Raw genomic sequence first — 14,995 nt, 5'->3', positions numbered from 1 at the left:
ACGCGAGTGAAGTATTGGTAGAAGTACAAATTATGCTTGTTAGGTTAAACCAGTTGTATCCGTATTACCATACCACGTGCATTGGCATCATGTTACCTAGCAATAGGACACTGCGTTTAATGTAAATATCGCGTACTGATCTTAGAAATAACGGTGGTTTGCTATGCTTTTCTGATTTCTTTTCAGTCAAAAGCAAAAACATGGGACGAGTAAGTATTTCCCATGACATTTATAAATTTTGCAATGTCCCGAAAGTGATTTATTTATTTATTTATTTACAGGTACCTCAAAGACCCCAATGAGTGGGGTTTTACATGCACTGTGCTTGGCTATGTAGATTACGAAACTATATTTAAAGTTCTAAATTTGTAGCAGTCAGATAACTATGTCCAAAGATAACTTTTAGATGTGAAGTAATGCTTCATAAACTACAAATATTTTTTATCATATTACATCTTTGACTATCAAAAGCACGAGTCTATAGACTCGTGCTTTTGATGCTGTAGTTTAGGCTCAACTGTATATTATTGTTCTTTTCCTAATGTCTTTCTTGTCGTTTTTTATTTTCCTTCACTAAGTGTAGGGTAGCGAACTGAATTCTCATATAGTTCACCTTCCTGTTTTTACATCCATCCATCTATCCGTCTATCCGTCCATCTGTCCATCCGTCCATCTGTCCATCCCTCCATCAGTCCATTCGTCCATCCATCTTTCCATTCATCCGTCCATCCGTCCGCCCGTTCATCCGTCCATCCGTCCGTCCGTCCATCCATCCATCCATCTAGACACCAACGTCAGGGTGCTCTCGCTATTGTATGCTTGGAATCGACTAAAATGAGCGTGGGATGTTGAGGGGGTGGCGATAACGTCTGGATGTTCATAACATGAAAAAGTGAAAACCTTGTCACGTACGTCGTCTAGCCCTCTTCTCCGGGCACGTATAGCGCAAAAACGTAAATGACGGGTCGTCATGTGTGGTACGCTATGGTGATTGATAGTTTATATACGAAAGAATGGCAAGAAAGAACAAACATTGGTAATTTAAATGCTACAGAGATGCATAAAACTTACAGTAACTGCATTGACCCAACAAATGCAATATATAAATACGAGCCTACTGGTGTCACCTTTACGAGCATGTTACTATTGTGAGTTAAGCAACAAGATTGCACAACCATTGTGCACACGCAACTCATTTCAATACTGGCTTATGGCAAGCGACAAGGATATTCACAAACTGCAAAACTTCTTCAGACTCAAACAGAAATAAAATTCATGCACCAACAGAATAAGCTAGACAATTATTGTTCGTAAAGAGGTCCAATCTATACATGGGTAAAGAACAATGTTTTCAGATGAAAGATAGTCAAAGTATATTACTTGAGAGAACAGCAGGAGGACCACTGAGAATTTCACTGGGAGCTTTCGGAGCAGACGCCGAAGGACCGAGATTATGAACGAGTCCGGAGCGTAGACGGGTATTGGTCGTGCCGTGGACCGAAAACCTTATTGCGTCCCCCCTTAACCTCTTCCAAAGCGCTTCCCTCTCTCTCTTCCAAGTTTTGCCTTCTTCTCTTCCAGCGCCAGGAAGATATTTCGTTACCGGCAGATGGTCAGGCAAGCGTAGTGCGCAGGAATGGTTGAGAGTACTCTGCGAGGTGCTTCTAAACGCCGAGTGGCTTTGAACTAGACCAGTGCACCATTTGTCATCTCAGATCGCATCTCGCAGCCTTTCACTGTATGCCGTAGAATCAGGCAGAGAGATCCACTTTCACCCGTTATCTACGTGCTCACATTTGAGTCACTCTTGCAAAAGATTTCCATGGACACTATCGTCAGCAGATTTCTTCTTCCGCCAAGTTCACCCCCAATGACACTGTTCGCCTACACACATGACCATGTTCTCTTCAATGGCGTCTCTGACAAGGCAACTGTTTGCACAGTTTTCGACATCATGAAATAAAACCGCTCGTTGAGCCGCGCCAGGCTAAATAGACCGAAAAGCAAAGTCATGTATCACAACTGCGCTCCTTCCAGCCCACGTCCCGTTCATTGCCTGCCCGTAAAGAAGGGGCTACTTATATTAGGTTTCTATTTTAAAAAGATGGCCTGACTACCAATAACTGGCGGTTAATTAAGGAAACGCTGAGCAACAGAATTGGGTGACTGAGTGCCTTGTCACGTCTGATTACAGCTAGGAATAAATAATATAATCTTTGTTGTTTAGTTTTAATAAATGTGTAGCTTCCGCTATGCCTGTTAAGCCCTGAACCAGGCTAGTCCTGGAGGGACTGTTTTTTGTTTCTATTGGAGTAGCTAATATTCCTACTTTGCACGCCTCGCGCTCTAGTTTCGCAGGAATCGAGGAGGACCCGGTATTCCTGACCTGGGCATTGTGGCCCTAGCGATGCACGTTATATGCACATGGGTAGCTCTCGATTCGGATAAGCTCCTCACTCGAAATTTTGCGTCGTATTTTTGAGCGCGTGGTGTGAGGCTATTTCCCCCCCCCCCTCAGGCTTTTCAAGCTCAGTGCCTTGAGCGGGAACGCTTTCCGCCTCCTATCTAGGGGCTGCTTTTACTTTGGCCCGCCTCCAACAAGCTGACCCTGAGGTAGAATTGTCTTCAATCAAACTCGACGAGTTACTCGATGTACTGACACCACTGTTACCTGTGAACTGATATCAATTTGACCATTCCCGCCACATTTCAAACAGGAAGCTCATGACTGCCAGTTTTCTGGACACCAAGTGTGCTTCTTTCATGTAAGGCCTGGCCAGAGCTTTCCGACCCATAACATTCATGTCCTTCACAAAAATTTGTGACAGTAGGGACATTTTGTGGCAGTAGGGGAGATCTTATACACACCTTCTATGAGTGAGCATTACCAGCCGCCCTCCGTCGAAAGATAGCTAGCTTTTTAGATGCGGAGCATCTTATACTCGCGCCTTGTAGTGCGCCGTCCGCGCCATCCGCACCGCTTCTCGAACATTCGACAGCTGACGCGCGCTCATGCGCCGTCGCGCCGTCGCCCACTCTTCCACCATCTGTGCATCTCTTCCTCCTCTACACATCGCGCGCGCTTCACTCCTCCACCATCTGTGCACCCTTCCTCCTCTACACACCGCGTTCGACATCTACAATTCTCCTGATTCTCCAGTGGACGCGCATGTGGCGTCGCGCTTCGAGAATATTCAACAGCTGACAGTGCATGCGCCGTCGTGCTGTATATATACTCAAGGTCGGCGCTCGCTCGCTCAGTTGCCACTCGTCGGTTGGTTTGTACGGCGCGTCGACGTCCAAGGTCGCGGTGAAATGAATTCCAACGAATCCACAAACACAATGATCGACGTCCCTTCGACCAGCGCCGCCCTTTCGCATACGTGTGTACGTGTTCACTCATTTAACACCCCCTCCTACAACCACGTTAACCAATTTAGCCATCGATCCAAGTAAGTCGCACATTAACACCCCATTTCACAACCACGTTAACCAATTTAGCCATCGACCCAAGTAAGTCGCACTTTAACACCCCTTTAACCAATTATATGGTCCGCATCCTCCTCAGTGTTCCCCCGAGGGAAGCTGCGAGCATTTTTTTTTTGGATACCCCGGCGTTCCTTTCGACACCATTCGTTTTCATCATCCCCAGCCTGGACAAGCAGGGGAGCAATATGTGCTGCAGCTTGTTGAGCGTTCCAACCAAGTTGTTGTAGCACGGTGCAGAAACGGTGCGGTTTTACAACATGTGTTGTATGCTGATGACATCACTATCTGAGCCCCGCAGGGCACACTCTGAGATAATTAGGTGAACCTGCAGCAAGCCTCGAGCATAGTCAATCACTATGCCCACTAGTGTGGCTTTCACTGCTACCCATCTAAAACAGAATTCGTGCACATACGCCCGTTCCCCAAGTGCACTGCCAAAATTAAACTTTTACTGGAGACAGATTGTGGAGATTAGAAGCTGCCAACAGTGCGCTGGTGACGTCGCATAACGAAGCGGCCCCACACATGTAGTACCACATAACCATGGCAAGGCACTCTTCTAAACAAAAGCATACAATATGGCAGTGGAACTGCAGAAGTTACAAAGACGAACGAGCGCACCTACAACGATACCTGAAAACGATCCCCGAACGCCCAGACGTCATCATACTGGAGGAATCAAACAGCCCCGCCTAACTTTCAGGGTACCAGTCTATAACAGGTAAGGCTAAGAATCCAAACATCACCACACTGGTCAAGCGAGAGCTCACGGTTATCGAACACGACACCCAAGTCAAGGATCTTGAAAACGTCCTCGTAAAGCTAATTCCTCAGCGTAAGACGCCCGAAAACATCTTTGTACTCAACGTCTATAGCAGTCTGAGATGCCGGAAACACCGCTTTCACGTCCCCTTCAAACGAGCACTCGTTATCGCCCAGGGGCAACAACTCTTCATTGGAGGCGACTTCAACGCGGTGCATACGGCGTGGGGTTACAAACGCGATCAGCCGAAAGGCAGGCATTTGTGGGAAACGGCGCAACTTGCCGGCCTAGAGCTGGTCACTGACCCAGCGGCACCAACTACGCAGGGCAACAGCGTCAGCACTGACGCCACGCCGAACCTTACCTTTACGTGCAATACACAAAAGGTGACTTGGAGAAACACCATGCGGGACTTGGGCAGTGGCCATTACATTATTTCTATAGAAGCAGAAGGTGCCCCACAGGAACACGATGCCGGTCGCCAAATGAAGATCACCAATGGGGCACTACTACGAATAAATTGAGACAAGCAACAGGTTGAAGACATCGAAGACATTAAGCAATGGACCGACCAACTTCGGCGGGACATCGAGAGGGTGACGCAAATGATGCCGCCAACAGCTGGGCTTGGCGGAATAGACACCCGGTTACTGCACATGCGGCAAGCAACTGCATCGCCGCTGGAAACGACAACGACATAATAGGAGACTGCGAAAAGAATAGCACAGCTCAACAAAGAAATAGAAAAGCACGCACTTAACCTGCAACAGCAGCAAAGGGAAGAGAAATGCGCGCAGATGGATGATCAGCTCACTACGAGTCGCACATGGCAGAGACTGCGGTACCTCATACATCCAACGAACACCAAGACCTCACAGAGGCAAGATATATGCAAATTCGTACACGCTTGCGGGGGAACGGAGCAAGATTTCCTACGGGAAGCGGAACTCTATTACATTTCCCAAACACCCCGCGAGTACATCTGGACAACAGGGGAAAAGGCAACGCCATCCTAGACGCAGAATTCTCAATCTCCGAAAATTAGACGGCCCTCGTCAAACTCAATACCAAGTCAGCCCCAGGCCTAGATCGAATATCGAACAGGGCACTGCGCAACCTCGATTACAGATCGCTAGAGAAACTCACGGATTATATTAACGAGTGCTGGGTGCGTGGAAAGTTACCCCAGCCATGGAAAGATGCACAGATCCTGCTTATACCGAAGCCCGGCAAGAAATTGCCGCTGCAGAACCTGCGTCCTACCTCCCTAACTTCATGTGTAGGTACGCTGATGAGGCATGCGTTCCTCTATGGACTAACAGATTATCTCAAGGACAGCAACCTATTACCACACACAATGATTGGCTTCAGAAGACATCTCTCCACACAGGACACTCTTCTGGAACTAAAACATCAAATCATAGAAAATCCTGGGTGCTCAACGAGAGCCATCCTTGGCCTGGATCTGAAGAAGGCCTTCGATAACGTTCGTCACGACGCCATATTGCGACAAGTAGACAGATTGAACCTCGGAATGCGAGTGTACAACTCCGTCCGAGACTTCCTCACGGGAAGAACCGCACGCATGCGAGTGTAACAACTAGAATCAAATTAAATAAACATTGGAAGTTCGGATACACTGCAGAACTCGGTGATCTCGCCGATGCTCTTCAACCTCGTCCTGCTGGGGTTACCCGAGCGACTACATCAAATTGATGGTCTGCACCACACACTATACGCGGATAATATTACGATCTGGACGACAACTGGCAGTGACGGAGAGATCGAGGATCGCTTACAGGCGGCCATAGAATGCGTGGAACATTACCTCGTAGGCACGGGACTCACCTGCTCAGCCAAAAAATCTGAAAAACTGCTATATAGACCGGTGGAAAAGGGACGCCTGCCCAAAGACTACGTACCTTCGAAAAACAAGAAATCAAACTAACATCATCAAACGGCTCACCAATTCCAATGGCAAAGAAGATCCGGGTACTGGGGATGATAATTGAGCAGAATGGCGGCAATGGTGAAGCACTGCGCAAGATCATAGCAAAGGCCACCAGCACAATGCAACTCATCCGATGCATCACGAAGAAACATGAGGACATGCGCGAAAGCAGCGTCATACGACTCATACAAGCCTTTGTCATTTTACAACTGACGTAACGCCACCGTTTCACAAATGGACAGTTGCGGAAAAAGACAAGCTTCACGCCCTCATACGCAAGACGTACAAGTTCGCGTTGGGACTGGTGCCCGGAGTTAGCACTAGCAAACTCCTAGAGCTAGGGTTAATTAACACCCTCGAGGAACTCATGGAGGTTCAAAAAGTGTCCCAGCTCGAACGCCTATCCAAGACCCGCCCAGGCCGACACCTTCTCGAAAAACTCGGCATCACGTATCATAAGCAGCACGGCATCAAAGTCGAAATTTCAAGATCGGTATGCGAGCAAGTATACGTACCCCCATTGCCTCGCAACATGCACCACCAACACCATACGGGACGGCGTAAAGCCAGGACACAACCCATTACTCAAAGCTACTCCAACGACACTGAAGCGGTTTTCACTGATGCCGCGCGTTATACCAATAAAAATAGTTTTGTGGCGGTAGTTACCGGCCATCGCGGCAAATACATCACAAGCCTCACTGTGAACACGGCACACGCTGAAGCGGCAGAAGCAGCGGCTATAGCACTAGCCCTCACACAGACTAATGCCACATATGTGATTAGTGATTCGAAAACAGCAATTTGCAATTTTGCCAACGGACGCATCTCGCAAGCGGCGTTTCACATACTCCAACGACATCCCATACATCCAAGAGAGGTCAACTTCGATAACCAAAGGCACCTGTTATGGATCCCGGCACACACTGGACTGAGCACCCCCAACGAAGCGGCTCATTGCGTTCCTCGAGGCCTCACTCACTGAGCATCGCCGGAGGAAGACGAGCCCCCGCGGGGAACTGCAGCCATCTGGGCATCGGAGGATCGTATGAACAGGTTTCACGCCATCACCACACGTTACCAGTTGCAAAGACGTATATACCCATCCCCTCAAGAAAGGCTAAACAGAACGCAAGCCGTACCCTTCAGACAATTACAAACAGATTCATACAGAAACCCCAGACTCATGCAAGCCATGTATCCAGACATACACTACAAAGTGATGCACGTCATGTGGCGAGGTTGCCACCCTTAGTCACATGCTGTGGGAGTGTCAGGGCCTAATAAACAATTCAAACAGTGCCGATTCATCTCACTCTTTCACCACCAGCCTCCGCTCGCGTTGGAAGGCCGCACTGCTCTGCTCGAACCTGACAGCACAACTCTGGGTCGTCCAGCGTGCCGAGGAAGCCGCTTCGAGACAAGGTCTCGGAACCGCATCCGCGGTGGGTGCCCAGGCCCACTAAAGAAACGCCGGACTCGAATCATCTGGATTCAACAAATAAAGTTTATGTTCTTCTGCAGACAGGTCCAATCCCTGAACAAAACGTAATCCGGATACTGGGGCTCTTTACAAGTCAAAGCAGATGGTCTGACGCCACATTGGCAAGCTCCGGCAGGGGGCCGACCGGGTAGGTTGCACGTCCCACCAGGTCTTCAATAAAGGCGTGGTGCTACAGTGCAGAGATGCTTTGCGGCTGGCACATGCATTTGTAACAAGCAGATTCTTATATTCCACCCCATACCTCCACTTGCGAAAGCAGGACGAGGATGTACTTGAAGTCATCCTTCGCAAAATTGTCAAGCGAGCCCTCAACCTCCCTGTGAACACCTATCACCAGTGCCTTCTTGGCTTGGGCATGGTGAATACGTTTCAGTAGCTTTGAGAGGCCTGCCCACAAGTCAGTACACTCGACTTTCACAAACGGCAGAGGAGCGCCGCCTCTTACCCCGCCTACACATTTAACATATTTAAATCACAGATGATCGTGTTCAACTCCCATTTGAGTGGAAGGTGCCCTTTCGTGTGTCCTCCTCCAAAAAAGATGGCAAAAGAAGACCACTATGGCTGGCGCTTGGCGCGGCCGGAAGCCCTGGCCTGCTATTTAAGATTCAAATTCTGCGGGTTCTGCGCGAACGCCTCCGGCCCTCACCATGGCGTCTGGTACACGGCCGCCATCCTACAAGCAAAGCAAACGTTTTACGGGCTCACAGTATGAGGCCATGACGTAATCTACGCGGAGGAAGTCGCCATTGCATTGGCCGCTTTTCATCCAACGTCCCAAATTATCATCTCCGGCTGTCGAGGGACCTGTCGAAACATCATGAATGGCTGTGTCGCCTACCTCACCTACCGCTTGCTGCAGAATTTGGTCTATCAGGGACCCCCTGCAACCCGCCGTATAGTCTGGGCACCTGCTCACATGGAACTCACCGGGCATTCCTACTCACCTCCTGCGATCAAGACGACCTTAGATTCAATTTGGTGTGTTCTTTCCTCGAAATTGTAGACTATTACCAGTTCGATCACAGCATTTATTCATGCCAATACAAAGGCCTAATTAAAGCGAAGGAGCGGCTTTTATCCCGGCTCTTTAGGAACAGCATGCTGTGACCAGCAGCCCTCAAACATTTCGATTTCGCCTTTTCCGGCAGCTGCTCACACTCTCACGAGAAGCCTTCGGAGATTCACCGTATTGTATAGGCCAGCCCGTGCAACCCTGCTGTACCCCCTATCCCCAACCCTACCTGGGAGGAGTTAGAGGCGACCCTGCTTGGCTGCTCTTACCTTTAGACCCAAATGGGCCTTGGGTCCATGGGCCCAGGCAGCAGCCGACGTCAATGGAGCCCCGTACTAGGCATCCCCACCTACTCGTTGTGGGTGCCGTCCTTTTAGGAGGTGTTCGCTCCATACCTCCCTTGTTTTATTTTGCTAAATAAATGTTTTCAGCATCACCATCATCATATCAGCATGTGCGTTGCTTTTCTAGGTTTTTTTGTTGTATCAGGTTGTGTTCCCATATAGCATTCTTGTTGTGTGTTTATTTTTGTGTGTTGCTTTCATTAAGGAAGAAAGAAACTGAAAACCACCTCGTCAATTTAGTAAGGACGTTATTGTCACTGACTCAAAGAAGTGCGCGTAACCTGAAGAGTTAACAAACCTCATCACTGATGTCCATCTGGCAATGCGGCGTCGGAAACTGACCCACGCGTCTCGAGTGGCCGCAAAGTCAGAAAGGAAAGCTGCGATGGCGTCATGGGTTGCAGCAAAAAAGTTGGCGTTCTTACCCACTGGCGGAAAATGATGGTGGCACCTAACTCTCCCACTGCTGCAGGAGGTGTCGTAGGCTGAGACACAGGCTCCGATGATGTATCGGCGACTGGTTGAGGAGAGAGGGGGCCAAGCGGAAGCTGGGGTGGGGGCACCAGTTTTTTTCCACGTCGTATCCCAGTTGTGTGGAGACGATGCTGTTCGATGTTCCCAAGAAGAACTGGAGGCGGAGAATTTTTCCGTCCTTGAAGATTTCACCTGAGTTGGCGTGTTCGTGAAGAAGCACTTTTCCTGGCGTTCGCTCGAAAGCGAGCTTTGCTTAGTTGTGGACGAAGGCCGTGGCCGCTTGTCGTGGAGCGTTAGCGACGCATTCTGAAGTTTTTGGTGCTTTGAATGGATGGCACTCTTCAGATTTCGTTCTGGCGAAGCCCGGCACCAGAGTGCAGGTGGGCCCATTTTTTTGGTAGCCACTAAAAGGTCTGCTTGCTCAAGGGCGTGAAGCAAGCACCAAAAAAAACACACTGGAGACAGCAAAACAAAGGCAATCGTCCCGGTTGAAAGCTCAATTCGTTCTCCCTTAAAAAAAAGTCATTGAATGCTTCCTGCCCCCCTAGAAAGGGTTCACTGTAATGCTTCATCGTTATCAGCCACTCATTTATATAGTGGAGTAGTGGGCATTTTGCAAGCATATATATTGGGAGCTCCAAAATCTCACATTGTCTCATCCTCCTTGTGAGTATGAGCCAAACTTTTTAGGTGAGAAACAAACAAACAAATTTCGCAACGGGTTCTAGAACTGCAACTCTTCCAGATTTTTGAGAGACTGTACTATGCTCTCTTTGCAGACATGGCGTTTCTCCAAGTTTTATCGTTTAACGAAAGAAAGCCTAGCGAGTGATAGTGGGCGCATAGTAACAGAAATGACGTAATTGTAGCGCCGCTGCGAAACGCATTAGGCGTTTGTGGTCACATTAGATAGATAGATAGATAGTTAACTTTATTTTGGTCCGGAAGAATCTTCACCCCGTTTTTATAAAGGCAAGACTGCGGGCTGCTCCCACGTTGGGACAAGGTGGCCAAGCCGCACTGCCGCATCGTGGGCCTTCTGGACAGCCCGGAGTTGGTCAAACCAGTCGTGGCTCGTGAGGAAAGCAGAGAAGACTTCCTCCATCAAGCCGCGGATTGCGTGGTGCTGCAAAAAGGGGCACGCCCAGAGCATGCACTTAAAGTCGCTAACCGCCTCACAGTCTGGACACAGAGGGGAGACCTCTGTGTACATACTGAAGTCGGAAAGTGTGGGATACGACTATGTCTGCAGAAGTCTGAGAGCCACTGCCTGGAGCCTCGTGAGATTTCGATGTGGCAAGGGAAAAGCCCTGCGGCTCATCTGGTAGTGGTTAGTGATTTCGTTAAAGGTGGAGAGAATGTCCCTGAAGCGGGGTGGGTCAGCTTCCGAAAGGGTCGGACGAAGCCCATCGCCGGTCCCACCCGGCACACCAGCTTCCCAGTGCCCGGCGCGGCCGGCAAGACCTCGCGCCTAGGCATGGACCAACTCGTTGACGTTGGCCAACCCCCCTACCTCGGCGCCTTCGTGCACCGGATACATTGTAATGACGTTGTAACGACCTTACCCTCAAGTGCCCTAGCAACTTCCTCACAAACAGCACCAGTTGAGAAAGCTCGAAGGGCTTATCTTGAGTCCGTAAATATCTCTTCTCTGTGCGACCTGATCATTGCCAGTGCAATGGCCAATTGCTCTGCCTTACAAGCCGACAATGTGCTGATTGACGCGACCGATAATACGCGTCCCTTTAGTTCCACAACGTTAGGAACGAAGTTATTGCAGTCACCTTCATACTGGGCAGCGTCTACAAAACATGACTTTGCCTTATGCGCATGCGCGTACCGCAGAAGCGCGGAGGCGCGAGCCGCCTTCCTGCCAGCGTTAAAAGTTGGATGCACGTTCCTTGGAATAGGGCAGACTGTAATAGCCTGTCGCACACTATCCGAAAGCTGAATGGTCCTATCCTTCAAAGTCATCGGACTGAGCCCGAACTTAGTCAGGTTTCTCCTTGCAGCCGTCATAGACGAGAATCTGGAAATATGTGGGATCTGCTGAGCTTCCTTCACTTCTTCCAATGTGTTGTGTATGCCAAGTCATGCTAGGTTTTCTGTGAGCATGTGCATTGGGAATCTGAGGACTCTCTTAATACACTTCCTAATTAGCGTGTTTAGCTTGTTAATCTCGTGTTTCTGCCATCTGTACATGGGAGTGACATAGTTCACATGGCTCATGAGGAACGCCTGAAATAGCCTGAGTAGATCGTCTTCGCTAAGCCCCCTTTTTTATAGGAAGCCCTTGCAATGAGTCTGAGTACTCTTTCAGCATGTCCTGTAAGCTTATCTATAGTACGCCTGTGGTGACCATTAGCTTCAGTAATCACGCCTAACACTCGACGAGAACGAACCCTGGGGATCTCACACCCGGATGAAGTTCGTACCCTAACATCTGTCTCCTCGGGAGTCCTCCACCCTCTAGGCTTCGGTCCCTTTCTAGTGGGACGATATAGGAGAAACTCTGATTTAGAAGGTGAGAGACGGAGGCCCATCTGACTAACGGGTTTCTCGATGCAACACACTGCCGCTTGCAGTGCTTTTTCAACTCTGCTGTCCGACCCGCCAGAGCACCAAAGGGCGATGTCGTCCGCATAAATTGCGGAGCCAATACTCTCCGTTTGCTTAAGCTCGACTGCCAAGCTCTGCGCCGCTACGTTAAACAAGAGCGGCGAAATAACCGACCCTTGTGGCGTACCCCGTTGCCGAGATCGTAAGCCTTTGATGTTAGGTGTTCCAATTTGATGGTGTCCTTGCTACCTCTGAGAATAGACTGCACAAATATGTAAAACTTTTCTCCCAGGTCAAGGCGGGAGATCGAGTCTAGAATATGCCTATGTGACACTTTGTTGAAGGCCTTTTCTAGATCGAGACCGAGAATGGACCTCGTGTGTCGGGTGTCTCTATCTAATATATCATGCTTGATGAGTAGCACGGCATTCTGCGCAGAAAGGTGAGACCTGAAGGCTATCATGTTGTTTGGAAAAAGATCCTCGTTCTCAATGTACTTAGAGAACCGATAATTTATCACATCCTCCGCAAGCTTGCCCAAGCAAGACATGAGGGAGAGTGGCCGGAGGTTCTCAGCTCCGAGGCTGCGCCCAGGCTTGGGACTAAGAATCACTGACGCAACCTTCCACTCATCGGGAAAGACACCCTATTCTCATATACGGTTGATCTCTGCCGTTATGACCTTTATCGACCTGTCGTCTAAATTGCGCAGCAGTTTGTTAGTTACGCTATCGGGTCCAGGGCTGACCGGCCGTTGAGCTTTTGTAGTGTTTCGCATACGTCCGCCTCTTGGAACCACTGTGGTCACATTGAAACGAAAATATTGAAGATGAAACGAGACTTTGAACCGCCTGTATGGTTTAGGTGAGAAACACGAATAAACTGAGCAGCACTACTGTGTAATCGTACGTGAAAGAAGAGCTACACATTTTTCTAGCCAGCCCTCATTGTTTACTGCTGTAGCAACAAGAATTCATTTTTTTATTTAGCCAGTCTGGCTTATACAGGAACTTGTTACTGGATACCTCTTTTTTGGCACATAATTTTTAAACGATGAATATTGATGCAGAGGTTCTGAATCTGTGTTTAAAGTTTTTAGTACAAGTTTCGTACATTTGAGACAAACCAAATGGGCTGTAATATTCGTACAGAAGTCAAATTTTGTTTTCCATCTAATATTTTGCAATATAGGTTGCAAATAGGCCACGAGAGCTTCAAACTATTTTCTTCTTTGGTTGGTTATTGCGATTTACGGGCACGTAAACACCCAGGTACCACTTTTGTCATTACTTATAGTCAATAAGGCATTGAATTACTACAAAGGATCGCATTATAGAATGCTCAACTGACTCAATTTCAGAACTATACCCCTTGATGTACAAGCAAGATTGTGCTTTATAACTATGAATGTGACGGTAACATGTAAGTATGACATGCAATATTACATGCCTGTACAGCTTTTGCATGAAATGTTAAGGTGTATATAACAGAGTCATTATAGGGTCGGCAGGCAGCGTGACATGGGACAACGCATGAACTAAACCTATGTCAGGCAAGACTCGTTTATTCCAGTGTGCACTTGAGTATATGAACTGAAAGCACACTTGAAAAAACTTCAAGGCACATCCAAAAAAAGAGTGGTAAAGGGGAAGTGCAATAAACCAAAACACCTACACTTCATCATGTTATCAAAACCTGAAGAAAACATTTGCTGTTAAGATACACTGTAACCCGGGTTTGTTTGTTAAGCTACTCATTTTCATTTAAACTTAACGATGATTCATGATCGTATGATTAATACAGCAGTATTTTCCGCACCTGTTTGCTTAAAACTGCAGTGATCAGGAGTGAAGTTGTGCAAGCTTCTACACACCTGCTGGGGGAAAACGTCTTTACAGACAGAAAATGAGCGGTATTACCAAGCGCAACACCGCTTTTAAACAAAATATCAAATATTTTGTAAGTCCAGATGCGCTTCCGCTTGGCACTCATAAAAATCATCACCTGTTTACCTTCTGCGACTGTCGCTACGCCTATCGTGGCCTTCCCAATAAGCTTTTCTGGCGCGCTGCTCGCGCTGCTGATGGCGAAGGCAATGGTAAAGATATTTACCAAAACGATATTGTACTTATGGAAGTGGTCATAAAAATGCCGGAGGCATTACATTTTGTCACGGTGTACGTTCATGCAACATAAATTCGCTATGCAGCGAGTTACAGTCAAGGTAAGTAATTTAGGATCGGGTGCAAATGTGCTTTTATGAGGATATAAAAAAAACTTCCTCAGGATACATTCATATATATTCCATTTCACTACATGGACTAATATATCGTGTGATTACTTGGTGGATTTAAGTAACGTGTACTACTGTCAACCAACGGTAGTCTGTCAACGCCCACTGGACTATAAATATATTGAGAGAAAAATAATTACAAAGCCGTCAAGGCACATACCAGAACACATTGTATATAGTCCTAAATTCTTGTGGGGTGTCGTTAGTTTTTTTGAGAACCGACAAAGACGTGGTAGCTCACCAGAAAATTCGGTGCCAATACCAAGTTTCCTGTCAATACAATCAACGGGAGCACTATCAATATCACCATCCACGGGAGCAAAGCACCACAACCGGCTCGAACGCCTCTTCAAGTGAGGTTTCATATGATGCTTAGATGCCATCCATCCTGCAAATATACTAGCGCGAATGGTGTTGACGAAGCACATTGCTTTCATACCACAAATGACAGCGCAGTTCTGCTATAGTGGTCGGTGAATTTCTCCATGAAAAGACATGTGAGCCATGCAAACGGACAGTTGTGTGTCTTGTGTCACCTCCTAATAGCGCGTGGTGGAGCAAGGATTCCTCCAGAACTGCCATTTGTTGAGAGGCATGTAAAAT

The 14,995-nt window shown here is 47.9% G+C and overlaps 1 protein-coding gene across 1 annotated transcript in view; it reads left to right on the top strand.

Moving 5' to 3' along the window:
• The window catches only part of LOC142766971 (japanin-like-RA2), a 118,084-nt gene that overhangs the window by 65,880 nt on the left and 37,209 nt on the right, over nt 1–14,995 (top strand). Inside the window, exons 3-4 of the mRNA XM_075868179.1 lie at nt 187–209; nt 13,460–13,521. Coding sequence (XP_075724294.1) covers nt 13,503–13,521 — 19 coding nt within the window. The 5' untranslated portion in view covers nt 187–209; nt 13,460–13,502. The remainder of the gene's footprint in view (nt 1–186; nt 210–13,459; nt 13,522–14,995) is intronic.

Source organism: Rhipicephalus microplus, chromosome 7 (assembly GCF_043290135.1).
Source record: "Rhipicephalus microplus isolate Deutch F79 chromosome 7, USDA_Rmic, whole genome shotgun sequence".
Taxonomy (NCBI): domain Eukaryota; kingdom Metazoa; phylum Arthropoda; class Arachnida; order Ixodida; family Ixodidae; genus Rhipicephalus; species Rhipicephalus microplus.
Note: the sequence above shows the minus strand (reverse complement) of the source record. Positions and strands in the feature narration are given on the sequence as shown.